Source organism: Cyclopterus lumpus, chromosome 24, assembly GCF_009769545.1.
Source record: "Cyclopterus lumpus isolate fCycLum1 chromosome 24, fCycLum1.pri, whole genome shotgun sequence".
Lineage (NCBI taxonomy): Eukaryota > Metazoa > Chordata > Actinopteri > Perciformes > Cyclopteridae > Cyclopterus > Cyclopterus lumpus.
In genome coordinates, this window is record NC_046989.1 from 12,696,330 (window position 1) to 12,721,581 (window position 25,252).

At 39.5% G+C, this 25,252-nt stretch overlaps 5 protein-coding genes across 7 annotated transcripts; 2 read left to right on the forward strand and 3 right to left on the reverse strand.

Moving 5' to 3' along the window:
* Positions 1-1,288: 1,288 nt before the first annotated feature.
* Positions 1,289-7,252, forward strand: LOC117727160 (serine/threonine-protein phosphatase PP1-beta catalytic subunit-like). The gene is made up of 8 exons (XM_034527258.1): positions 1,289-1,397; positions 2,603-2,734; positions 2,978-3,208; positions 3,395-3,499; positions 3,918-3,989; positions 4,158-4,309; positions 5,165-5,299; positions 5,390-7,252. Exons 1-8 carry the CDS (start codon positions 1,346-1,348, stop codon positions 5,492-5,494), a joined length of 984 nt encoding a protein of 327 aa, XP_034383149.1. The 5' UTR covers positions 1,289-1,345; the 3' UTR covers positions 5,495-7,252.
* Positions 7,253-7,750: 498 nt separating this feature from the next.
* Positions 7,751-13,943, reverse strand: bpnt1 (bisphosphate nucleotidase 1). Of its 3 annotated transcripts, none has more exons than XM_034527260.1 (10): positions 13,904-13,941; positions 13,633-13,697; positions 13,149-13,270; positions 12,892-12,996; positions 12,649-12,756; positions 12,429-12,477; positions 11,196-11,287; positions 10,923-11,120; positions 9,612-9,717; positions 7,751-9,392 (listed from the first exon to the last, which is right to left on the reverse strand). In XM_034527260.1, exons 2-10 carry the CDS (start codon positions 13,634-13,636, stop codon positions 9,241-9,243), a joined length of 936 nt encoding a protein of 311 aa, XP_034383151.1. In that variant the 5' UTR covers positions 13,637-13,697; positions 13,904-13,941; the 3' UTR covers positions 7,751-9,240. The 3 variants fall into 3 exon arrangements, with proteins under 3 accessions (XP_034383151.1, XP_034383152.1, XP_034383150.1); XM_034527261.1 differs by having other exon boundaries at positions 13,865-13,906; XM_034527259.1 differs by having other exon boundaries at positions 13,633-13,943.
* Positions 13,944-14,587: 644 nt separating this feature from the next.
* Positions 14,588-16,328, reverse strand: saysd1 (SAYSVFN motif domain containing 1). Its single transcript, XM_034528182.1, has 2 exons — positions 15,868-16,328; positions 14,588-15,070 (listed from the first exon to the last, which is right to left on the reverse strand). Exons 1-2 carry the CDS (start codon positions 16,093-16,095, stop codon positions 14,738-14,740), a joined length of 561 nt encoding a protein of 186 aa, XP_034384073.1. The 5' UTR covers positions 16,096-16,328; the 3' UTR covers positions 14,588-14,737.
* Positions 16,292-18,988, forward strand: grcc10 (gene rich cluster, C10 gene). Its single transcript, XM_034528184.1, has 4 exons — positions 16,292-16,466; positions 17,139-17,192; positions 17,658-17,834; positions 18,223-18,988. The coding sequence occupies exons 2-4, from the start codon at positions 17,141-17,143 to the stop codon at positions 18,360-18,362; spliced, it is 369 nt and encodes a 122-aa protein (XP_034384075.1). The 5' UTR covers positions 16,292-16,466; positions 17,139-17,140; the 3' UTR covers positions 18,363-18,988.
* A 48-nt stretch (positions 18,989-19,036) lies between these two features.
* LOC117727749 (cytospin-A-like) lies at positions 19,037-20,975 on the reverse strand. Its single transcript, XM_034528183.1, has 6 exons — positions 20,901-20,975; positions 20,780-20,816; positions 20,410-20,506; positions 20,194-20,310; positions 19,703-19,762; positions 19,037-19,589 (listed from the first exon to the last, which is right to left on the reverse strand). The coding sequence occupies exons 1-6, from the start codon at positions 20,947-20,949 to the stop codon at positions 19,500-19,502; spliced, it is 450 nt and encodes a 149-aa protein (XP_034384074.1). The 5' UTR covers positions 20,950-20,975; the 3' UTR covers positions 19,037-19,499.
* Positions 20,976-25,252: the final 4,277 nt, after the last annotated feature.

A 25,252-nucleotide genomic window follows, 5' to 3' on the forward strand; every position in this document is an offset into this window, starting at 1 on the left:
TTCAGTTATTATTAATGTTACATATTTTAATAATAATGTATTATTATTTATGAAATCTGCTACAAGCAATAACGCAACAATGACTTCAACATCAACATCTGTACATGCAAGAAAATATATTGATCTAAAAATATCTAGCTGCACATCCGGTTTGATATTTAGACCTCTTATTTAGGATATCTATCTGATCAGCAATGAAAACCACATTTTGAAATTAATAAACCCTAATATGAATTCAAATTATTTGTTTGTAATAATGCAATGCATTTTTTTTTCTTTTTGACAAAACGTGTTTTAATTGTTTTAGTACCTTTACAAATTAAAATGTTAAACTTTCTTGCATTTCACATATTGTTTTAATGTTGGCATCTTGATTTAAAGAGGTGTTTTAGGTCTCTTCTCATTTTCTATTACTTAGTAACGTTCTTATTCCTTGTATTTTACCTCTTAACTTTGTATATTGTTTGTTATCGTTGTTGTTCGCTGCTGCTGGCTGGCTGAGGGCTACAAAACGAAATTTCGCTGTATCACTACAATGACAATAAAAACCTCTTCATCTTTATCTTATCTTTAGTGAAACTTACACACTGAGTCAACATTCTCTCCCCTTCCTTCATGTCACCTCTGTTGGGAACAAAGCTGCAGAGATGTATGCTTTAAATTAATAGTGTATTACTTTTGTTCAGGCATGTCTCCTTTTCAAACATTTCTTGTGGAAGCTGATAGTGATTTTAATTGATTATTCTTCAAGAAATGCCTCTTAATTACTTTCAGACTGGCTTAGAAGATCTTTTAGATCAGAATTGTGCCTTGAAAAGAGAAAATAAAAGAGATTTACAAACTATTTATTTGAAGCCTAAGTTTGCAGACCTTCTTTGTGCCCTGAAGTTAAGTATGTGTTTGTCTAGCACCTGAGTATCTTTGTTCCCAACTCTCCATTGTTGTCAACAAATAAAAGGAAAAATACTTTTGGAAAAACTATTGGAAAGACAAGTCTTCTATATATTACTCCTACTGGCTACAAGTTGTTGTTTGTTGTGCATGTCTCATGATACTTGAGTGTATTAAATTAAAAACTGACACCACAAAGTGCAGTCTGTTTATAAGCACTGTACATTTTAGTGTCATTTTATTTGTTTGTTTTTTCTCACTTTGTTCAGAAATACCTCGATATCGTACTTAAGTGCAGTACTTGAATAGCTTAGTCGACTTAGTTTCCCACCACTGTGGAAATCAGCGTGTCTTTGTACATGCCTGGAAAGGCTAAAGCTCCTTTGAGCCTACAAGTCAGAATTCAGGGCTTTTTTCCACCGTTGTTCTGCCTTGCTCTGTTAGTATCAGAAACATGGCGGAAAGCGAATTGAACATTGACAGTCTCATATCTCGACTACTGGAAGGTACTGTAGCAACGTGATAACCCCTTTTCCCGTGTCCTTTATCGAGAAAATGACTGAATTGTACCTTTCTTGGGTTGTAACTAGTAACTTTGCGATACGTTAAAAACATGTTAGCATATCCGCTGTCGTTCCCCAGCAACCTGCGAGCTAACGTTAGCCGTGAAAAGCTCTCTGCTGCAGGAGAAACGCAAACGTTCGTGAACGTTAGCACGATGTCACAGTGTCGCTAACTGTTCGCTAATGTTGGATCGTTAATCAACGTTAGTCGTGGCGCTGTGCGTAAAAAAAGGGAGAGGCGTAACAATGATCCAGCTAGAGATCGAGCTAACTAGCTAACGATGTCTGTCGACCAGTGCCCTAACTTCAACGTGTGGCGGCAAACCAGCCGACTAACGTGAGCAGAGACCGGCAGGTTAACGTTTTATCATCGAGGACGGACTGGAGTGGGGAGAGAAAGAACCGTGGAATTATATTATAACGTTACTAAATTAACTGTTCTCTTTAGCTAGGCTAGCACGTCGGCTACCACCCAGGACACGCCCCCTTTCAAAGGAAATCACCAATACCTGCATAACTAACTACTGTTTTAGTAGTCATTAGTTTCATCAAGTTTAGTTTCTAAAGTCATTAGTTTCTAAAGTTTGTTCCACAAATTATAACGATAAAAACTTGTATTTTCTGGCTGTTCCTCCTAAACATAATGGAGGCAAATGAAACAAAGTCTCATTCTGCATGTTCGGACTGGAAATAAAGGATAAATCAAAATGTAATGACGAACACAATTCTCATCGTGACAAATATATAATTTACCAAAACCAAATTTAGGAAAACTACTCTCCAGATTTTTTCTGGCTTGGACCACACTGCCCTCGCTCACTTCCCGCTTCATTGTGTTGACTGGAATATAGTATCACTCAAAGTAATTGGTAATATAAGGACTATCGGTAGATGACAACTAAGTCTTTGTTTGTTTAAAAAAAATGCTTTTGTTAACACTATATTACATATATTTGAATTCTCTGACTCTTTTGTGGCCTGAATACTGATTTAGCCTTCAAATGTAGTTACCTGTCCCATTGTCATGAGGTTGAGTTTAATGCATATTAGTTCTGATCGCTGTGGCAGGTTACTTAATGCTTAATTATTCTAATGTCGAGTGTCAAATACTTGAGAATCAGCCGATGTTTAACTCTTTTGTCTTGCAGTGCGAGGATGTCGTCCAGGGAAGGTTGTACAGATGACAGAGGCTGAGGTGAGGGGGCTCTGCATCAAGTCCAGAGAGATTTTCCTCAGTCAGCCAATACTGCTAGAACTGGAGGCTCCACTCAAAATCTGCGGTGAGGACAGCACTTTTTTAAATGTACATGTATCCCAGTGCAGGGTGGTACAAAAATGAAGATAGTTAGAGGCAACCTTAGCAACTGTCACTCTGCCCAGGATATGTTAAAAACAGTTGCAACATTATTATTTAAAAAAAATCTAATCTGTTTTTAATAATTTTGCATAATAATTTTACATTATTGATTGAGGTAATCATTTGCATTTAGACCTCATTGAACACTTTGAACATATCCTTCCAGGTGATATCCATGGACAGTACACAGACTTGCTGAGGCTATTTGAGTATGGCGGTTTCCCACCTGAGGCCAACTATCTGTTCTTGGGAGATTACGTGGACAGGGGGAAGCAGTCGCTGGAGACCATCTGCCTTCTGCTCGCCTACAAGATCAAATATCCAGAAAACTTTTTCTTGCTGAGGGGGAACCACGAGTGTGCCTCCATCAATCGCATCTACGGCTTCTATGATGAGTGTAAGTTGGAAAACACACCTCTTTGTTATGCTACATACATACTGTTCACAGTCTTACTTGTGAGTTGGACTACAGCAACAACTCAGAAGAAATATCAAGTCTGAATGTAGTAACATTAAGTAAGTAGTTTTTTACAATTCCTTGTCTGTTTTTTAGCTGCCACTTTTCTTTATTTTTTTTCCTCAGGCAAGCGCAGGTTCAACATAAAGCTCTGGAAGACCTTCACAGACTGTTTTAACTGTCTGCCCATTGCTGCGATTATTGATGAAAAGATTTTCTGCTGCCATGGAGGTTTGTGAAGAGTCTGTTATGTAGCAGCCACTGAATACTGGATAACTCACTCCTCCCTCAAAGTGGACCTGTATATCGGTTTTAAAGTAAAGGATTGTGTCATTATTTAATTAATCTTTTATCAGTGTTTCAGTATTCAATGTTCAATGTTGTTTTTTTGTAATGGCAATATTATATGGTAAAGTATAGTATTTTTAGGGATCATTCTTCTATTACATACTTAATTAAAATATATCTAATGCAACCACATGTTTAAATTGTGATGAATCATTCATGGCAATATGGTTCTATTTTAAATCCCATTTTTGTCACATTGGTACAATACCTGTAACTCATAATATTTCCATTATGCTTATGGATGAATAAAAGGGATCTTTTCACTGATTCACATAAATGTACAATTATCTGTTCTCCTCAGGGCTCTCACCTGATCTACAGTCCATGGAACAAATTCGGCGCATTATGAGACCCACTGATGTCCCAGACACAGGTGTGTTTGTGTTGCTTAATATAATATCATTTGATAATATGAATATTCAATAGTATAGTGTGTCATAAAAAAATGAATGTACAGATAAAGTTAATACAATGAAAATGTAATGTGAATGACTCCTAAAGTCAGAGTGATTGACTGCTTGACTTTACTGTTGTTTGTCAGGGTTGCTGTGCGACCTGCTGTGGTCAGATCCAGACAAAGACGTCCAGGGCTGGGGGGAGAACGATCGGGGAGTTTCCTTCACCTTTGGGGCCGATGTGGTCAGCAAGTTTCTCAACCGTCACGACCTGGACCTTATCTGCCGAGCACATCAAGTAACTATTGTGCTGTTCTGTGATTACGATTAAGAGAATTTTGCCAATCATCGACTGGCTGTGTATGGTTGCAATGTGGGGTGAATGCACAAATGAACAATGTGAGAATAGGGTGGGTGGACCATGGACTCAGCTCTTATTTTAGCAGTGTTTGAATGTATTACATTTAGGCTACTTAAATACCGTACTTAAGTACAATATTGAGGTACGTCCTCTACATTTCAGAGGGAAATATTGTACTTTTTTAATTAATAAGTAGTTTAAGTTAGCTCTACCATTACCAGCTGCAACAATAACATTATCAACACATTAATGCATAAATAATTGTAATCAATGTTTAATATATTCATAGATCACATTTGAAGAAAGACTCACTTTACGGCTTCATCTATTAAAATGAAGAGATATTTCTGATCAAATACACGTTGTGTAAAAATGAATGAATAATGATACAAAAACCAGATGGTCACATACAGAAGGTATTTCACCGGCTGATGAATTGCATGTACATAGCCTACATGCAGCTTTACTTCCCTGTAGGTTGACTTATCTTATGTTGACATAGCAGCACTACTGACAAGACTTTTAGTGCAGTTTTTGGTAAATTCAAATAAACCATGAGAATTATAATTACTTATTACCCTGTTAATGGTTGCTACTTAGTTTTAAGACTTTCGATTACCTGCTAATTATCTTCTTGATTTATCAGTTTAAAGGTTATATAATTAAATTGCTTATTTTGTTCTAAGCTAGAACCAGTGAATTTTTTGCCATTTTTGCTTAAAACATTGTCAGTGATGTATCATTTTACGTGGGTCAACTTATTGTTTCTGCTTTAATCCTGCTATCTTCCAGGTTGTTGAAGACGGTTATGAGTTCTTTGCCAAGCGACAGCTGGTAACGCTGTTCTCTGCCCCCAACTACTGCGGGGAGTTTGACAATGCAGGTGGCATGATGAGTGTTGACGAGTCCCTTATGTGCTCCTTTCAGGTAGGAAACTCTCCGTTTATTGTACCGTAACATAAAAGCTGATTTGTGGGCTTCAGATGTATTTATCAGGACCATCATCCTGTCTTTCAGATCCTGAAGCCGTCAGAAAAAAAAGCAAAATACCAGTACGGCGGGGTGAATACAGGACGCCCTGTCACCCCGCCTCGCACCGCGCAGGCACCAAAAAAGAGGTGAGCGGCTGGCTCTGACTCTCCTGCTCTTCCCCCGGTCGATCACTGGCCCACGTCCCTACTGGCTGCCTCAAACACTCCAGCCTTCTCTCGGTCAGCTTGTTCGTGTGAAAAAAGAAAAACTCCAGGAGTGTCTTTTGCTTGTTCTGTGGGTATTTTTATGAACTTGTGTTTTTCGATTTCTTATTTGATGCCATGGTCTGCATTAACTTCCTGCTACTCACTCCATTCAGCAATATTTAAACCAAACTCTTGTGGAATGGGCAAGATGTTAAGAAAAGATGCTTCTCTTCCTTCACATTAACAATTTCCATAGTGATTTTGTGAATGCATGCACGCTTGTGAGATTGAGATGGGTTCTTTGCTCTAGTCAATGTAAAATTCACAAATTCTCACAGACAACAGGGCTAATTGTTTCTCGTCCTACTGCCATTGTACACTTCTATGCTGGATGAAGTGCTACAGTGCTTCATGGAATAGTTTTACATTTTGGGAAATATGCTTATATGCTTTCTTATAAAGAGTTGTATAAGGAAGTCTCCACCACTCTCCTTTCTGTCAAATAGGAAACTAACATTAGCAGCTGGCTAACTTAGCACAAAGACTGGAAACGGGGAAACGGTTATTCTGGCTCCGTTAACTGCAACAACATCCACCTACCAGCAACACAGTGTTTGTTTAATCCATTTCTTTTGTATGGAGTAAACAAACTTGAAGAAGAAACGTGAAGCATTAATCTTATCTACATTAACTCTCGGCAAGAAGGCAATTGAACATATTTTCCTTTACGTATTGCAAGTTAGAGATTGCTATGACTTTCCCTTCGACTTAAGAATGTTTTATCCTCAAAGAGATATTGATAATATTTTGATGATGCAAGAAAAATATTGCAAACATCTTGCAATCTTTACTAGGACATTCATATTCAGTAGATGCTCTAAATTAGATCAGATTTTGATTACTGATGTAAACTGGTTTTATGTGTGAACCAAACATCAGTAAATTGATTACATAAGGTGTGTAGAATAGTAGAGACGGATGAAAACTATGGCAGAACGTGTGGTAAAGTACAGGATTTAAAAGGTGACATTCATGTTCACCTCTCATACACTGAACATTGTTACGCTTCCAGTTAGGCCTGTGACGATAACTACTAATGTTGGATGATGTATTATCCCAGAAATAATTGTGATTTCTTATTATAATCATATTAATGTATTGATATTTTAAGATACTTTGCCATTTATATAAGGATAATTTAATAGCGTAATGCGTGTATAACCATTCGAAGAGCAATGTGCAAGTCTTGTAATTGGGAAAACCTGTTTATTCCGGCATGTTGGCTAAAATGTTGATCACATTCTTATGTAAACAAGCATGCATGTAAACAATGGAGTATTGAGGTCAGCAAAAATAAATGATGTCATGTCAATTTATCATAGAAGTTCACCATGTAAAACTTATTGAGGTTATGTCCATATATTGTATAATTATCGTAACAGGCCTACGTCATTGCATGCCATTGTAAAGGGTTCAAAATCATCAAGGCAAGACGATGTTTTTTTGATTATTGTTGGCTAGTTATATTGGTAATATTTCCAACTCCTTAATGAACACTGAACCAACGTATCTTTTTATTTATTTAAATCTTGCCTTTTGCTTTGTAAATGTATTGGTCTTCAAGTTAGAAACAGTATGTTCAGATGTTTTGAGATTTGTACGAGTTTGTTTGAAATGAGTGAAATAAAAGGTGTTAAGCCTGCTCTGTTTCTCTTTAAGTTCTGAGTAACAACACAAATGATGGCTAACTGTCCAATGAATGCAGATGTATATCACAAAAATATAATTTAGTATGTCATAAAGTTGGTCAGTATTGTTTGAGTCAGTGTATCATGTTGAAAAAAAATGGCATTAGTAGTAGTAGTGTGTGAATGTTTAGTGGTCACATTGTTTTTGGAAACTATAAAGTCAATGGAGTCACATTGAATTGAACTGAAATTAATTTAATTTTAAAGTCATTAAAAAGTCACAGTATGAAAAACAATCATTGTTTTGAATGTCGAACAAAATAGAAAATTATAGTCATAGTATAGTAGAATGCTCAAAGTCCTTAAAAAGTCATAGTATGGTCTGTCAAAAAAAGTAATAATAAAGTCACAGTGTAGTTAACATAGTTATTGTGTAGAAAAATGTTATTGTAAAGTATTTTCAAAAAAGTAACAGTAGAGTACAGAGGTATTCAAATGATAATTAAACGAGGTCCAGTTAGAGAATTTCCTCATGCAAAGGATTTAGTCCCATATTTATTGAGGAAATTTTGGCAACGTTTAAGGACTACATTCAAAATATTACCATGGAGAATTTAACTATTTATTTAGGCAAATTAATTGGGACAATTTACATTTTTTTTCTCTTCATATTTACCTGAATGTTTAAATGTCAGAATACATTCAGGTAAATATGAAGAGAAAAAAAATACATTGTTAATCAGTTCAGCTTAACACTCCTAGAAGTCACACTGATTACGTGTGAAAAAAGACTTAATATATGTCCAGTTGAATCCGTTAAAATCAAGGTAGTTTTCTGTTAAAATACACAATGTGTAAAGATGAATGCATCATTATGATAAAATAACAAGATGTGAATAGTTTTGACTAATCCAGTAAAATACATGCTTGGCTATTCAAGGTATGTTATCATCAATATTGCCATGAAGCAGACCTGTTGATGAATTGCATATAGTCCAACCCTAAATGTAAGTTGTCACCATATTAAGGCAGCTCTACTTCCCTGTAGGTTGACTTTGTATATTGTATATATTTGTAGTGCAATCTTTCTGGGATTTTTTGTCAGTTTAAATTAATCAGGAAAATTACAATTATGTATCATCCCCATGTTGCAATGGTCCCTTTTCAACATCATTCCCTTTTTTTTAAACCACACAAATTTCAAACTCTTTATTTGGATGTGAACTACACATCTGTAGAGTTTCGTGACTCGATGACTATGACAGTGCCAGAACATGTTCAAGACCGCTTCGGTGGTTTATATTAAAGCCCATTTCAACTTTATAAAAAGGACTGTACCTTTACTAGCATTCAAATGCTCTACATCAGTGTTTCTGAGCTCTGAAACTTGTTTTTATCTCTCACCTCACAGGAGAAGTGTGTAGAACAGTAGAGACGTCAGTGTAAGAGTGTAAGTTAAATGAAAAGAAACGAGAAGACCATGGCAGGTACAGTCAGGATTAAACAATGGGAGTCAAGATGGTCGTTCTCACAGCATTATATGTCGACCTCTCACACACTAAACTTTGTTGCAACCCCAGTCTTCGCATAACAATATAAAGAGTAAAATTAATCAAGACCATGGCGTTTAGTTTGTTGTTGTCTAGTCATATTATAATGTTCCCACTTAATCAAGTAAATCATTTCAAACTCCTTAATGAACATTTCACTTATACCGACCATCTTTTTTTATATACATTTAAATCTAGTCGTTTGCATTGTAACCAATTAGTCGGAAACAGTCTGTTAACACGTTTTGAGATTCACACGAGTTTGTTTGAAACAAATTGAAGTCGAGTTAAGTTTCTGGTTAATTCAATGCTGCATGACACAGAAATGACATTTTCACATATAGAAGAAGGTTCTTGCACGTGCGGATGGATTTTAAGTGCCACATCTCTGAATGAGTGTGTCATATGTGAATATAGTCTGATATAAGTGTGATTTCAGACGAGGACAGACATCATTGTGACTTGAGGGCCGTCAGCACTGACTGTGGTACTCTGTTGACGTAGTACTCGTGGTTTCGTAGTGTTGCAAGAACGCCGGCCGAGTTCATGTGCTTGACGTTAGCATCATAGCAGTATGCTTTGCCATGCATGTCAGTCAGTTTACCTGCACAAGGATAGATGAGGGGAAATAAACATTTCAGGCAGCAATTCAAAGACGAGTGAACTATGCATTTTGTAAAATGTAATTCTTGAATAGTAACCTAAAGGTGCATGCCTATAAACTATACTGATAGTTTGGCCCAAAACAATTGTATTTATAGTTTGTACACACATTTGTGCATATTAAAACATCCTCTGCTGCTAAAGAATGTATGGTTTTTACCTCCAACAGCATGCAGAATGGCTTCAGGAGCGCAGGTGTCCCACTTCTTGCACCCCGGACTGGCGAAGACATAAGCAGAAGCCTTTCCTTCAACAAGCTGGATTATCTGCAGAGAGATGATTTGATAAACAAACACTCTTCACATATCAACAGCCTCTTTTAAATATGTACTGGTAGTGTAAGCGCTATAAAACATCTTAATTCTGGTCATGAGACGCCAGGCTACCAGGCAACTTTGGTTAACTCCCCACATTCAGTTTGGGGTTTATGAATAAACTAGGTAAGTATTTAAAATGTGCAGCCAAGTTCTTGGTCAGCGAGAAGCCAGATAAAACAGTTACATGTGGATGAGTCCTGTCAAAAAGACCAAGTTGGATGGCTTACTTGCTTTTTGTTTGTCTACCTTCAATTTCGACAGTGTTGTGACCCTGTTGCAACTTTGGTTGCTGTTTGCTTAGTTTAGACGCGTGCGATTAAACAATGCAATGTCCAGTTTCCAACATAAAGGTAATTTATTCCTGACATTTGTACATTTTCCAACACAAACAGAAGATAGCCGCGTTCTCTGTCATAACCCATTTGTCTTAACCATACATTTAAATAAATCAAAACATTCATTATCATAAGTTATCATACTTTGTCAGACGTTATAACACGGTCAAAACTGTCAATATAGCAACACCTGGCCCTAGTGATCCTCCTGATTATATTGACCTCTGTCCCGATTGACAGCGGTCCGACGCCCCCAAGTGGTGGGAAGTAAAACAAAACAAACTAAGTGGCTCTTACAGACAGCATATGTAATGTTGCTGCCACCGAGGAAATAACAATGATGTGCAGGAAGAGCTGTTCTTTTCAATTGCCAAAAAAGGTCATCTCACACCATCAGCAAGTTGATGTTGAGGCATAAAGACGTCATGGTTACTAAAAGAAGCAGTAGCTAGAAACATGACTTGTAGCGTTGCTATTAAATTGCACTTAAGGAAGCTACAGTGTGCAGACCGTTATCTCTTTTCATTGCCATCACAATAATATTTTCATTGCCATCTAGTTTTGGTCAAGCGCCTACAATGATTATTGGATTGTGCGCAACCACATTTTAGTTTCTGTGGGTCACATTTGGGAGCAATTTTGCTGCACTGATTTATGTCACAAGAAGATACCGCTTAATGTCACAAAACACCGGACCCTGCGTTTACTGGCACAGACTGAACTTAAAATTCTCACGAGACATTCCTGCGATGGCAGATGTAGGGAATAGTAAAGGCTCAAAACAATTTCAGAGCAGAATCAACTCTAAATCCACCTCACCTTGTTCCCAGCACCACCAACTCTTATAACCTCATGAGGCTCCATGGCGTCAACACAGTCCGTCACCAGCTTGTTGCTATGGGAACGTGTAGTGGTGACGATGCGCCTGTCACCTTGAACTTCCTGCAGCTGAAATCCAAAGGCACCCAGTCCCGGCATTCCCCACATGGTTCTTCCTAAAGCTGCTCCTGCTCCGAGCTGACAAGGAAACTTTGAATTAACCAGAGTTACAACTGTTAGGACAAATACACAATCCTTTAGTTCGGTCTGCACCTCGTAGTTGTAGAAAGGCTGGTTGATGACACCTGCAATTGCTCGACCTCCATATGCAATACCAATAAGCACCGTCACATTATCCAGGAGCCCTTCAAATCAGAACATAGCAGGATGTTAGCTAGAAGCCACACATTGTAATGCCCTTTCAGACATAAGCATATATGTGTGATGTTGTCAGTTACATATAGGTGCCATTATGGAAAGTGCATGCTGGACAGAAAGAAAAGGACAGTAAGTTATAGTAAAGCATCCTCGTTTGTGCAGAACAATTTATATCAAACACTGACAGGGTTAAATCTTTCTATCAGTTTTCCATACAAAGAGCTGTGCTGTAAGACTGAGAGGTGTCCGACCCTTTGTTTGGTGTCTGGGCCTCAGTTTGGTGATGGAGACACCTTGACGCTGAGAGAGAGCGAGAGAGCGAGACGGGTAGACAGCAGAAGCAGGGATACACAAAGAATAGAAAGAACAAAGTAAAATGTGACAGTGATGCTGTGAGAGCCAAGAGCCAGAAAGCAACCCAACACATTGTGGTGCACAGAAAGGATTTTACAGCCAAATAACCAATGTTTCAAGTGAAGACCATTAAGCAACAGTGGTTATATTCAGTGAAAGGAGGTGAAATAACGTGTCAATATTTAGCAAAGCAGAACCTTGAAATGAGGACATTCTACAATGGCCACAGAAAATACATGTTTCTGCTTGTTCAGCAGTTTCCTGTGAAATTGTATTTCAGGAACAAACATTGTTAAAGTAAAACGTTTAACTTCTGTTGTTATTCAGTGTCGATTAGTGATATTTAGGGATGGACCAATCAGAATTATTTCTGTCCAGATTCCACTATCTCAACTCAGGCTACCTGCTGAAACAGACTGCTGACACAATACCAGTGCTCTTTGTTTCCTTCATATTAAGGGATTGTAGTGGCACTAAGCACTGAGCAGAAACACTGACTTACATTGACATTGACTAAGTAATTGTATTTAATATGGATGTCATAACGGTCTGTTACCATACCAGTTTTATTATATTATTATTTCCTTACAATGGCACATGCTTTTGTGCATGGCCATGGACTTTATTTTCATTAGGTATCATTTATTATTCCGGACCAAGATTTGGATAACTCACACAATGTCTCAGCCCACAATGTAGAATTTGCATTTCACACAGACGCACACATAAGCAGAGGCAGATTTTTTTTTTAAGAAACATTTTTGACGAGCTTACCTTCAGTATATTCCTTTGTGCCATCGAGGGGATCAACCCACACAACTAGCTGAGATTAAGAAAGAAACACTCAGAAGAAGTTCATTTATGTATTGATACAACTGTACTGCGCCTCGTTTGAACCATAATGACGCATAGAAAATACAATTTTATTATATTTCTTGACCTAATAACTTACAGTGAAAATATTATTTGTATTACTGATTTTATTGGTGGTTACCTCCTCCTCTTTGAGACCGCTATATTCTTCTGGACATGTCTTCTGAAGGATTTCCTCTGAGACCCCACTCTCAATGAGATCTTCTTTTATTTCCTCATCTGGAAGCTCCTAATAAACAAGTCATTCACGATAATCAGTCTTTCACTTTTCTATAGTGCTTCATACTAAAATACCCATACATGGTTACACGGACCTCATTTTACCAACCCACTCAACAAAGAGTCTAATATGCGGCCTCCTTACCTCCTCTCCAATTATGGTGATTTTAGGAAAACATCTGGACAGTGATGCACAAATGCTCTGCTGTGCCAGTCTGTCTGCCAGTGTCTGCAGATCATTAGCTCCCGTCTGTGCACGGGTACAGTAATCACAAAAGGTTATAACAATCAGTCTGTTCCCTGCATTATAAATGGCCCAAGATTTCCACAGAAAATGGTATATATCTATTAATGTTGCTATTAGCCTTTGAACTTAATCTGACATAAATACATTGATCCCACCTTTTCCACAATGCCAAGTTCTCCACTGTGAAGGACCTTCCTCACAATGGTACCGGCCTTTTCGGCCGCAGTGTAGGCAGAGGACACCAGCCGCATGACCACAGCAGGACTTCCAGACATTGCTGATAGACAGAACAGACTTTTAGTGGACACATTCAAAATAATGACCAACATGTCCAATGATAAAGGACGGCCTCGAACAAATGCATCTTTAGCCCCTCTTGCAATGTGTCATAAAACGTCAAAAATCTTCCTTTTCAGTGAATCATTAACAGCATATGGCAACGACTGTATTAATCTGTGTTTGATTTATATTTATTTAAGAGCAATTAGGCTAGCTAGTGAACTGAAATGAGCTCTGCAATTCGGGCGATTTAGCAATCGTGCTACTGTTGATAGCTAGTAACATCGGAGATATGAATGCAACAATATTAGTACATATGCAGTAGAAAAGTGGTGGTGGTGATGTTGGGCGAATACTTACCCATGATAACACCGAGAAGGAGCCACTAAACTGTTCCCCCTGATTCGTTAAGTTAAATGTTGGAGCTACAGGAAGTGCAAGACATTCGACCCAAAGAGCCACACATAAATTGTCAAGAGAGTTACCAGACCACAACATACAAACAGGGAGCTATCCAGCTTGTCATGCAATTCAATAACACAACACGCTAACTAATTATAATGAGAACATCAGCTTCAGTTGAACTATTTACCCTTACAAAAAACTGAATGTTTTTGGTCCTCACATTTACCTTGGAATGGTATAATGGTTCGTGAGCAAATGCGGAAGTACACGGGAGTGAATCCTCTCACTTTGAAAGTTGTTCTGTGTGCAAAAAGTAATATGCTGCGTTCAAGAGAACTCGGAACTCGAAAATCTCCAACTACTTGAAATAGTATCAATGGAACAACAGTCAAGTTTTTACTTTTATACTGGGGGAACCAGTTTTATATCCGAAATAACGTCACACAACAATTGAAGCGTACATTGTTAATGGTAAACCATCAATTAAGGGGCATGGGAAAGTAGAATTGCCAACATTTAAAATTATAATATTACCTGCTATTAGTAGAACATGTTCTGAATCGAATATTGACAGCAATACTAAGAATTATAAGTAAATAAGTGAAAGAAAAGTCAGTTTGTCATGAACACCCATGGTTTTGTTTACGTTTTGCGTCGTGCACCTTATAGTCTTCCCAGTTTCATTAACGGGAAAAAGAGGACATATATTTGCTTTCGATTTTATATTGTCGGATTTTCATTTAAGATCAACACCCATTACTTTTATCAATACGTTCATAGCAAGTTTTGCATGAACATTTCTTGAATCTATTATCAAACATGACTTTTTTCTTAAACGCAGATAATAACACTGCCAAAACTGTGCGATCAGTGTGTTTGTAATTTGTCAAGGCCTAGAGACAACATGCAATACTGCTCGATACATCAGAATTCTTTATTAAACTTGAAAAGCCATTTATTTGAAGTAAATAACATTTGTTCTCATATAAATGTCAATGCTGCTTGCCCTTTTACCCTTTTAGCACACATGACTCACAATGAGTTACTGTTACTCCCCAGTTCACCCACTACCATTCCCAAACAAATGTCTGTAACCCATCTCTCCCTCCAGCTGCTCTGCAGTGAGAGTGCCCAGCAGAGGCTGACAGTCTGGATTGAAGACAGAATAAGCACTCAGTTCTCCAGGCTCGCGGGCAGCCGGGCTACGGAGTCCCTCATAGAGCCAGTAGAAGAGGGAGAGGACGAAGAATGGCAGGCCAAACTCTATTTCAACAAACAGACCGAGCAGCACCAGCCACAGCAGCACTTTGAGCAAAGTAAGGTTTGAGAAGACAAATTGTCTTGAAGTCAGCCATCTTCCCAGAGCACTATCCAGCAGCCAGTCACTATGGTCCTGTAGAGAAGAAGCAACAGGAGGTTCAATGCATTTCAACATCACAGGCTGCTTACAGTAGGTCTGGGCACAAAACAGGCCTCTCTCTGCTGGATACCCACATGTTAAAAGACTTTAGGCATTTTCAGTTAAGAGGGGAGGACTAGTTACTTGCTGGTGTACTGTAGTTTGATCAACTTCAAACTTGTTCACTGCACTCATTATAGACAGATAAGACATGACAAGATGGACGGTCCTGCCAGGAGTATTGTCTTATTTTACAGAGTACTTATAAATTAGCGTTTAAAAAGGTTATTGTTAAATCTGATGTTACAAGTAAGGCTTTAACAGTTAATGTCTGAATTGATTTCACGTTCACAGCTTCTCAAATGGGAGGTTCATCTGCTTTTCCATGTGCTTTTACGTTTGGGTTTTGGAGACTTGGTAAGACAAAACAGGCAATTTGGGTTTAAGTAATTATGAGGGCAATTTTCCCTATTTTCTTACATTTTCAAGAATAAAATGATGTATCACGTAAAAGAAAGAGTGATGGACAGATTAACCAATGATGAAATGATTGGTAAATTAGTTGTAACCTTAAGTTTCATGTTTTCGTGTCAGTGTTTAACATTGTAAGGATATGTTTCACCATGTATTGTAGATCCACACATGCAATACAGGTTTCTAATCAGTCAAACACAGCTGCAGTAAACACTAGCAATACGTGATACATAATAATTCAGAACACATTTAATCAGAAAGCCAATTAGGTTGCGAGCTGATTTAATCTGTCACATCATAAACAAGTGATGTCTCACCTTTACTGGGGAGGTCTGACTCGAAGCTCTGACGTTTTCTGTGTCTTGAGTCTGTTGACTGTCAGTTGTTTTCGTTGTTGTTGTTGTTGTTGTTGTTGTTGTTGTGTCAGTCTGAGCAGCTGTGTCCGCTATTATCTGTGCTTTGCACTGCGGACCAGCACTGTCGTCCCTTTTCATAGTATTTTCAGCCTGTCGTCTGGCCCTGAACTCTGCCAGCCTCTGCTCCATCGACACTGACGTTAAGGTTTACGTGGCAAAAGAGACGCGAGCGCCACTCACTCAAAACGAGTTGATTTCTCCGTTGCTTCAATCCAGCTCAACATCAAATACAATCACGTCCACTGTCGCTCGCTTTTACTTCGACTTGAACAACATTTGGGTGAGGTGTCATCATGCTACTAGCTCAGCGAGGCACTTGTTTACAATTTTACTTCCGCGTCTACCTGAAAGAAGGACGTGCTGTCGCAAAGCGCTGCCAATTGTCGTAAAGGGCTTCATTTCCCACCTACTTTTCACAGGGCTGCAACAAGCTAGTTTTTTTTCTCATTTGTGCCGAGATCATAGAACTCTACAATTTATTGATAAGCGGATCAGTTCAGGTATGTGTCTTAGCTTCCGGTAACCTTAGCTAAGCTAACGTTGTCTTGTATTACGTTGAAATATATCGGTCGAAGAACCAATGTCCAGCTCATCACAACCAAACTGCTTCATGTTGTCATTGTGGAAGACTAGTCATCGTCACTTTAGTGAGATTGAAACTGAGTACAGATATTCATCTTTTTCCAGGTTTGTGACCATGAAGCAAACACATAACGTTGCCTCAGACGACACTGTCACAGCAGATCTGATTTTAGATATAGTTAGCTAACCTAGGTACATGCTCAAATGATTATATCAGGATGATTTGTGTCATATCGTTTTCAATTTAGTTTACAAAACAGCGAAGTAGGGCTGCTAACAGTCATTTGTATTATTGTTATTATTAATAGTTCAAAGTATCAGAACATTGTGCAATCACAGTGGAAGAGCAGGTTTTACTTTAAACAAAAAAAATGAATCCAATTCAACAGAGTTCCAGATTAATTATTCTGTTGATCGATTAGTGAAGTATACTCACTTCGGTTCTAGACTACGGTTATTTCATGTTCTTTAACCAACACAGAAGGAGGTATGACTGTGTTGGGATTAATTCAGTATTCAATTTAGTCTCAAGCAGTACAACCTTCTTTCTTCCTGTTCATACACCTTTCTCTCATCTCTTTTCTCTCCAGACATGGCCTCAGCTCCAGCACAGCAGCCTACCCTCAATGTTGAGCAGACCAGAGGTGAGAACAGATAATATTAACGTTTACATTGTCTAATAATAATGCATTGAATTTATATAGCGCTTTTCATGATACTCAAAGACACTTCACATAATTATAACATCCTAAAAGCTAAAATATTATATCTACCCCTCCTGGTCTTCCGTATGGCCTTCACGTCATTATTGCCGACACTTCCAGCGTTTCAAACTGCCTGACGACCCGAGATCTGTCAAACAGAGGCTGAAATCTTTACTCCGGCTTATCAGTTATTGCATGTGTGTTTGTATCTGTGGGGTTCCCTACTGTCTTTGAATGGGTGGGATGTTCGCACTTCTCATTTCTTTTAATGAAAAGCACATTTAGTATACATGTATTTCCAAGAGCCTGTCTTTAGTTACTTCATAAAAAAAATACTTGCGTCGCAGTTACATATACATGCTGTAGAACTAGAGCAACTGCTGATCTTTTGTTTTTCTCCCACAGTGGTACTGAGTGAGGTGATCCAGGCCTTCTCGGCACCAGAAAATATTGCAAGGATGGAGGAGGCTCGAGAAAGTGCCTGCAACGACATGGGCAAGATGTTGCAGCTCGTGCTCCCTGTGGCCACCCAGATTCAACAGGAGGTTATCAAAGCTTATGGCTTCAACAATGAGGGAGAGGGTAAGCGTAAGGCAGCATTTTCCTTTCAGATATACAAACCATACAGATTTACTCTATGCATTGGAGCATTGGGCCAAGCAACAGTAAACTTTTAACACAAAAATAATTCATAAATTCTGAGCCAAAGCATCCTTCTGTAAAATGAAATATTGTCCAACCGGATTGAACTTCTAGGAACTCTACAGAGCAGAATGTATCATGCAATTCACGAGAGCTCGTCATATATTTATATGGCTTTATTTGAAACTTGATATTGTTAGAAGTTTTGTTATTGATAGTCATTTACAAACCCCAAATATTTTCTCCTATGAATATACAGTATATGCACATATTTCAGTTTTTGTCTCCTTGATATGCTTCATCATGATCGGCTCTGCTCCACTTTCAGGTGTCCTAAAATTTGCCAGATTGGTGAAGATGTATGAAACCCAGGACCCTGAAATTGCAGCAATGTCAGTTAAACTTAAGTCTCTCCTCCTGCCACCACTGTCAACACCACCTATAGGAGGTGCCATTCCAGCTTCATAGGACTTCTTTACCTTCATTGGTCAAATGCAAGGTTCCGTTCATCTAATTCTGTTTCAATACGAACATACTGTAATTCCAAGATCCTGTGTGTCATATACTCTTCCTGAGAAATAATGGGAACATATAATTTCAAACTCAATACAATAACACGTTCCAACAAAGATGAAACGTACTGTAGCTGCATTAAGGTTTAATTTAAAACATCCTTGCATAATTTTGTTAAATTATTGCCTTTAAAATGTTTCAGTATTTATTTGTTACATTATGACACTTCTCATTGAACCTTAAACATTTCCTTCAGTGCTATCTTTTTGTATTAATTTTAATTATACGATTTTTATATGCTGTCAAATGTGTCAAATGTCATTCTTCTGTTATATATTAAAATGTTTTCTGTGAATCTGTGTATTTATAGAGAAAGTGTGGGGGAAACAACTTCCATGTACATAACTTTATTATTGCAATAAGGCATTTGGCAACATGATTACCATGTTTTTGAAAAATATTGAAGCGCTTACAGACACTTACATTTCCTGACGGATACTGTAGCGTTTAAGGTTAAAACATCACCATTCCAAAAAATAAAATCTGAGTTCATGTCTGCCCCCTTGCTTTGTTTTGGGGGTTTTAGGTTTGGGTGCATGCAGACATGACACGGTACAACAGCAGGAGAGGTTCATGATAAAATTACTATTAGTTAAGAAATAAAAAAAAAAATTAAAAGTGCCCCAGATCCTGAAATCCACATAATACAGCGCACATTTACATGAATCATTAAGTGCTCATCAATCTTCAAAAAGGCAAACCAGTGCACCCAGCACCCAACGTGACAGTGATTGTTCAGCATGCGTTTATAATTTGACAAATCTTTTAAGTGTCTTTTTGTGCATCATAACCCAGCAGCCATTTGGATCTGAGTAGATGGCATGTAGAAAAATAGAAATACTCCAAGGTTTAGTTTCTGTGTGAAGGACGTTGTATTGATACATAGAAACACGTCATAAAGCTTAATATTGCTGACACGTTTAAAATCCTGCCTGTTAAAATTAAAGGGTAGAACTCTCTCTGGTTCAGTCCTTGAGCCACAATGATGATGGAAAAGAACCGTGATGAAGAGCAACACAAGAGAAAAGGACTTCACATCTCAAAGTGACGGAAAATGCTTTCAACATAACAGAGGACCTGCTGCCAGTCCGGTCCGTCTGCCTTCAGCATCTCCCCCGATGTCTGTCACACAGATAATATGTAAAGACAAGATTATCAAAACAAGTGACCACAGCTGGTTCAAGTTGCACAATTTGGAATTTTACAAATGTCTTATGTATTGACCAACGTCTCACCAGTGTGGAAATGATTCCCACTCTCTCTCCCGTCTTAAAAGCAAGGTCCAGATTTTCCTTCTGTAAAAACATTTGAGTCAGAAGCAGCTTTTACGTTATCACATTATTATTTTTTACAGAGATACCTTTCGGGCATGGATTCTTGTAAAAGAAAAAAACAACAAAAAACCAGCACAGTCAACCACTTGTATTCGCTTTGTTAATGATGTTCTGGTCCTTAGAATTTTGTTGTCGTTAATAAAGTTAGTTAAAGTGATTTTTTTTGTTCTTTCACATTCAGAGTTAATGATCCAACACACCTCAAATGACTTTCTGGAGTCCAGAATTTTGACTTGATCAATAACCTTTGAGAGTTGAGAAATTATCAGTATGTGTTACTCTAAAAAGGCTTTTAAGACTTGTGCTCGAGTCCAGACGTTTCTGTAAATGAAATAACTAAAACTCATTGCATGCATTTCTTTTGTTTTGAGAATCAACAGCAACATGTTTACCTTGTCTGCTGGGTTGAGGTTGTCGTACGGGATGTGAGTTGGCAAATATGTGTGATAAACAGCGCAGAACGCCAAACCGTCATCCCAGCTGCTGCTGAAGTTTGTGATCTCAATATTCTGCCAGAAAACACACTTGATGAAGACACAATATAACTGGTAAAAAATGTACTTTTGTTGCCCACCCTGAATTCCTCTTCATTTTACAGATATACTAACCTTATAACCTTGGGTACGACTCTGGCACCAGCGCAGCAGAGAGTTTCTTCTGGAGCCGCCATGACGCCTCAGCAGAGCACTGAAACCATCCTGAGGTCTGGGAGGGCAACATTTATTTAAAAAAAAACATTCAACAGTTTTAAGAATAACTTAATTTGTTACTTAAAAAGTTAAAATTACACAGAATTTAAAAAGGAGAAAAAACATTTTCTGCAGACAGTGTGGAAAAGTTTAAACTTCATGTTTGATTTGACTCATGCATGCAAACATTTATAAACTGTTCCGTCTCCTTTACAAAGAGACTTGAGGCACTCCAGTGTCTGTTGAGATGTCAGTATCAACATAGAAAGGGGCCCCAATAGTTAGTTACTTGATGGAATCGGCGCTTTGGTCCTCATCTTGTTTTCCTGCAAGACAAAAAAGGCAGTCAATCATACAACTGTACGCTGACTTAAAGAGCATGAAGGTGGTTTGGTGGGTTGAAAGCTCACCGGTGTAAAAGCTGGACCAGCTGTCCTGCCGCTGTAAAATACGGTCCATCCTTCTCGGCAGCTCTTCTTTCTGGAAAGTTTAGAAACAGATTCTGTATGTGCCTATAGTGTGATGCAACAGCATTATAAGTGTTTTCCACCTCCCTGAAATCCCTCAGATATCCATCCATATAATTACGTTTGGTTAAAGAACATTTCATATCAATTTAACGAGTGTGGGCTGCACGGTGGTGTAGTGGCTAGCACTGTCGCCTCACAGCAAGAGGGCCGCGGGTTCAATTCCCGGTCGGAGCGGTCCTTCTGTGTGGAGTTTGCATGTTCTCCCCGTGGCAGCGTGGGTTCTCTCCGGGCTCTCCGGCTTCCTCCCACAGTCCAAAGACATGCTACAGGTTAATTGATCTCTAAATTGCCCATAGGTGTGAATGTGAGAGTGAATGGTTGTATGTCCCTACATGTGCCCTCGATGGACTGGCGGCCTGTCCAGGGTGTCCCCTGCCTTCGCCCTATGTCAGCTGGGATAGGCTCCAGCGCCCCTGCGACCCTAATGAGGATAAGCGGTATTGAAAATGGATGGATGGATGGAGTGTGGTACCTTGCATAGCGGCAGAGTTGTGCTTGTGTTTTTTGAGGTCCCATTTTCACTGGAAGTCTCGGTTGGGAGTGGCAGACGAGAGAGACTCCTAAAAGACAGTTTATGCATGTTTTATAACGCTGTCGTCGGTTAACGGAGGTGAAAGCATTGTGGAGACTCACCAAGATCTTTCAGATAACATCACAATCCTCCTTGGATCTCTCTCATCTTTTTTCTTCTCCAGCATAGCCAAACTACGAAGGTATCCCTCCGCCACCCCTTTCCCTCTCAGCTGCATGCTCCCTGATGCATTTGGCTCCTCGGGATCATGTCCCACAACCTGAGCATCCACCTCTTGATGAGTTTCATTCTCCTTCTTTTCGACAATTTTAACTTCAGTGTCGGCTTCAACTGGCCCAGATTGTCCCTCCACAACTTCCTGCATTCCCTCCCGATGCCCCTCCTCAGAGTCTCGTGGCTCTGCCTGTTCATCACATTCGGTTGTATCCCTCAGAGCGTCCAGCTGCCGCTGCAGGGTGAGTTCAGAGAGTTTGCAGCAGACGTCTCTGTGCTCGGCCCTAAGTCTCTCCAGCTCTCCCTCCTTCTCCTGCTCTCTGGTGAGAGCGTGAGCCAGCCGCTCCTCCGCGGCCCTGTGGCTCTCCTGGAACAAACCCAGAGCCTGTTCCGACTCGACCCGCAGCCGGTCGGCCACAGACACCGCGACCTGCAGGTCACACTGGAATTGATGCCACTCCAACCTCTCCGCCTGTCAAGCAGGACAACGGAAAGAGAAACGCATGGAAAATAAACCATGTAATCTGAATTAAAAGCTGCTTGTTCTAGTTATGGCTAGTCCGCCAGTGAAGTTTTTTAGGACATTTTAATGGCCTACGGTTGTCATGGGACTTGCAGCTCCAACTCACCCTCAGTGTCTCCCTAAGTGTGTCCACCTCCTCAACCAGCTCATCTCTCTCGGTTACCAAGCGCCTGAGCAGCTCTGAAAAACAAGTTGAACAAAGAAAAGCACACCAGGTTGAGTGAAAATAAATGTAAAAGTCTGACAATAGGTAATTTCCCCAATATTTTGTCAAGAGCAACACAGGACAGGACTAATTATATTAATTGTATTTAGCCATCCGAGTGAGCCAGTATGTATCCAAGAGACCTGTTATACCATTTTGCCCTGAGATCAGCCTTGACCCAAGGTTAGTAAAATTAAGTGAAAGTTCAACTTTTTTTTGTTTTGCTTTAAAAAGGGGGCACTTCTGTGGTTTTGGAAGAGCTTTCTAAAGTCGGATTAAGTAAGGATGTCTTCAGGGTTAGCTTGGTTTGGACTAAAACATGTTTAACAAAATCTTGGCATATTGAAAAGACAATAAATAAAAAGATGCTATTGTTGAGTTGCATTATGGGAAATGTAAGATTCAGTGTTTTTTTCTCTTGCAAACAAATTCTAGGTTGCAGAATAACCTCTTTATATTTTCTCCTCCTACCATTTACATTTGCTTAATGCATATGCTGAGATAATTCAGTAATGCAAAACTACCTGAAAAAGCATCCTTTTTGCATTACTGAATCCCAATCAGATGAGTTTGAGTAAAGCAAAAGAAGGACAGCTAAGGTCTTTCCAAGGCTACCTGCCTGTACAGAGTATGCCACAAGCTCTCAGTTTAACAGCTGCGAGTTCTAACAATGGGCATGTTTGTTGTTTTTGTTCCTTATGATTATTTGGGGGCAGTGGCTTTGAAGAGAGATCTGAAGGGACAGCCTGTCAGTGTTGCTGACTTGGCAACTTTCTTGCTAGAATTAGAAACCTTTGGAGCTAGTGCTGCGTGCTAATATTATTAGAAAAGAATAGGCAATACTGAGCTGGGTTTATCAGTTTGATATATTTTTTTTATCCTTACTCTCTCTAGTTTATCAACGCTATAGCTTTAAAGTATCTTTAAGAAAGAAAAGAAAACAGTGAAGCTGGAGGACCTACCTACTGCTCCCCTGGTTACGTCAGTGTTGAGGGTCAGGCCTAGTGAGGTCCTGTAGTGCTCCATCAGACTGAATAAAACCAGGGTCATCTCCTCTCCGACTTGCTCTGCTGCAGCCTGCGGCTCCAGTCCACTATCCCGCTCCTGCCAGCTCTGCTCTGAAGGCGATCCTCTGGATGGAGGCAGGGACGTCAGGCTGACCGGGCTGTCCGCTGCCTGCCCACGCCTCACTGCTGCATCGCTCACATTCGTCTCTGAGGTGACACTGTCTACGCTTATCACAGCCCATTCTGAGGGAGCGGACAGCTTCTGTGTCCAGTCTGCGAGTGGAGAGGCGATGGAGGGGGTGGTGGTGCCGGTTGGTGATGGCGTCTGTGCCTTACTGGAGGAAGCTGCAGAGGATGAGGCCATGGCAGTCAGCTCTGCCTCTGAGGGCGTGGTAGGAGGCGTGTGGTAGAAATCTAAAGGAGAATCTAAGAGGGGGAAATGTAAAAGTGATGGGGAGCAAAAAAGAAAGGAAAAAGAGCATTGGAGAGATAAAAGAGGATAATATGATGTCCTGAGCATTAAACTCATCCAATAGAAGAAAAATGTGCTGCATGCAAAGCCCCCCCCCCCCTCTACTTTGACTCAATGAAGATGTAAGCACTGCTCCCTTATTTACCATCCTGGGCTGACTGATGCAGCAAAAAGCCTGTGTTGCCAATGTCTTGGCAGGCAGACACTCACACATGGTTCCCCCATGTGGCAAGATCATGGAAGAGACTTTACCCTGCTCTACAATCCAATAGCTGCTCTCACTGCCACCACGAGGTGATTACATCTGTCATCAGTGCTGCCAGTATTCTGCATAAACACTGAACATTTTTCAAGGAGTGTGATTTTTATTTTTGTTTTTGTTTTTGGAGCAGTTGGGCTTTTCTTGTCTCATTAAACATCTACCGTGTCACCTGTCACTGAAAAATAATGTTAAGAGCTTTGCAATGTCTCTAAGATGCCGATAGCATGCCGTTAATGGGGTGCATTGGTTATAAAAGGAGTAGGGCAGGCTACAGGGATCTCCACCTCCTTTTACTCAGATATCTGCATGCTTCCCCTCCTTGCCCTTGTGTTGAGCTGCAGAATTCTGCACACTCATCATTTCCTTGGCAGCAGCATGATGTAGTCTGCTCAGCTACATCAGGGGAGCTATTCTCAGCCTGAGCCTACTTCCTGCATACTGACTGCCAAGAGAGGGTAACAAGGATCTGCATTTTAAACAGCTGTAAATGAGAGTTAAATTGAGCGAGCGGCAGACTGAATGTCATCAGGTAGTAAACAGTGCAGGACTGCACAGGGCAATTGCACAGATTAGCCGAGCCGAATGAAAGCTGGTGGTGCTTTGGACATGAGAGAGGCTTAAAAAAGGTCCGACATCGCTAGATCCAACTTTCACTGAATCCTTTGGGTTGTATTTCACTGCATAGTTCTTATTCATTATATCTTACTATCTACTCAACATTTCATTTAGACATTTAGCCTTAAAATAATTCACCTAAACATTTTGGCTTTCTCATATTAGTGTTATTATTCCATGTTTAATGGCATACTTAAGTTCAGAATGGGCTTTTTGCTACCATTGCACTGCTTTGGGTCATCAAACATGAGGATATGATGGTCTTCCAATCTTTTGTTACAAATTAGGGGGATGTAGTGAAACCGTGCTCTCTATGCTTTGTCCCAACGCCAGTAACATGTGCTGTTCCAACTGAAATAAACAGTTTCTCGCAATAGTGTTTTGAACTTTATTAGTAAGTATG

Coding starts and splice junctions, on each gene's coding strand:
- LOC117727749 (XM_034528183.1), bottom strand. CDS start 20,949: ATGGACCGTATTTTACAGCGGCAGGACAGCTGGTCCAGCTTTTACACC. Junction 20,817..20,900: donor CTGGTCCAGCTTTTACACCG/GTGAGCTTTCAA, acceptor TTTGTCTTGCAG/GAAAACAAGATGAGGACCAA. Junction 20,507..20,779: donor CAAAGCGCCGATTCCATCAA/GTAACTAACTAT, acceptor TTGCCCTCCCAG/ACCTCAGGATGGTTTCAGTG.
- grcc10 (XM_034528184.1), top strand. CDS start 17,141: ATGGCCTCAGCTCCAGCACAGCAGCCTACCCTCAATGTTGAGCAGACC. Junction 17,193..17,657: donor CAATGTTGAGCAGACCAGAG/GTGAGAACAGAT, acceptor TTTCTCCCACAG/TGGTACTGAGTGAGGTGATC. Junction 17,835..18,222: donor CTTCAACAATGAGGGAGAGG/GTAAGCGTAAGG, acceptor CTCCACTTTCAG/GTGTCCTAAAATTTGCCAGA.
- bpnt1 (XM_034527259.1), bottom strand. Junction 12,997..13,148: donor AACTTGGCATTGTGGAAAAG/GTGGGATCAATG, acceptor ACCCGTGCACAG/ACGGGAGCTAATGATCTGCA. Junction 12,478..12,648: donor GCGGTCTCAAAGAGGAGGAG/GTAACCACCAAT, acceptor TCTTAATCTCAG/CTAGTTGTGTGGGTTGATCC.
- LOC117727160 (XM_034527258.1), top strand. CDS start 1,346: ATGGCGGAAAGCGAATTGAACATTGACAGTCTCATATCTCGACTACTG. Junction 1,398..2,602: donor CATATCTCGACTACTGGAAG/GTACTGTAGCAA, acceptor TTTGTCTTGCAG/TGCGAGGATGTCGTCCAGGG. Junction 2,735..2,977: donor GGCTCCACTCAAAATCTGCG/GTGAGGACAGCA, acceptor ATATCCTTCCAG/GTGATATCCATGGACAGTAC.
- saysd1 (XM_034528182.1), bottom strand. CDS start 16,095: ATGGAGCAGAGGCTGGCAGAGTTCAGGGCCAGACGACAGGCTGAAAAT. Junction 15,071..15,867: donor GTCAGACCTCCCCAGTAAAG/GTGAGACATCAC, acceptor TCTTCTCTACAG/GACCATAGTGACTGGCTGCT.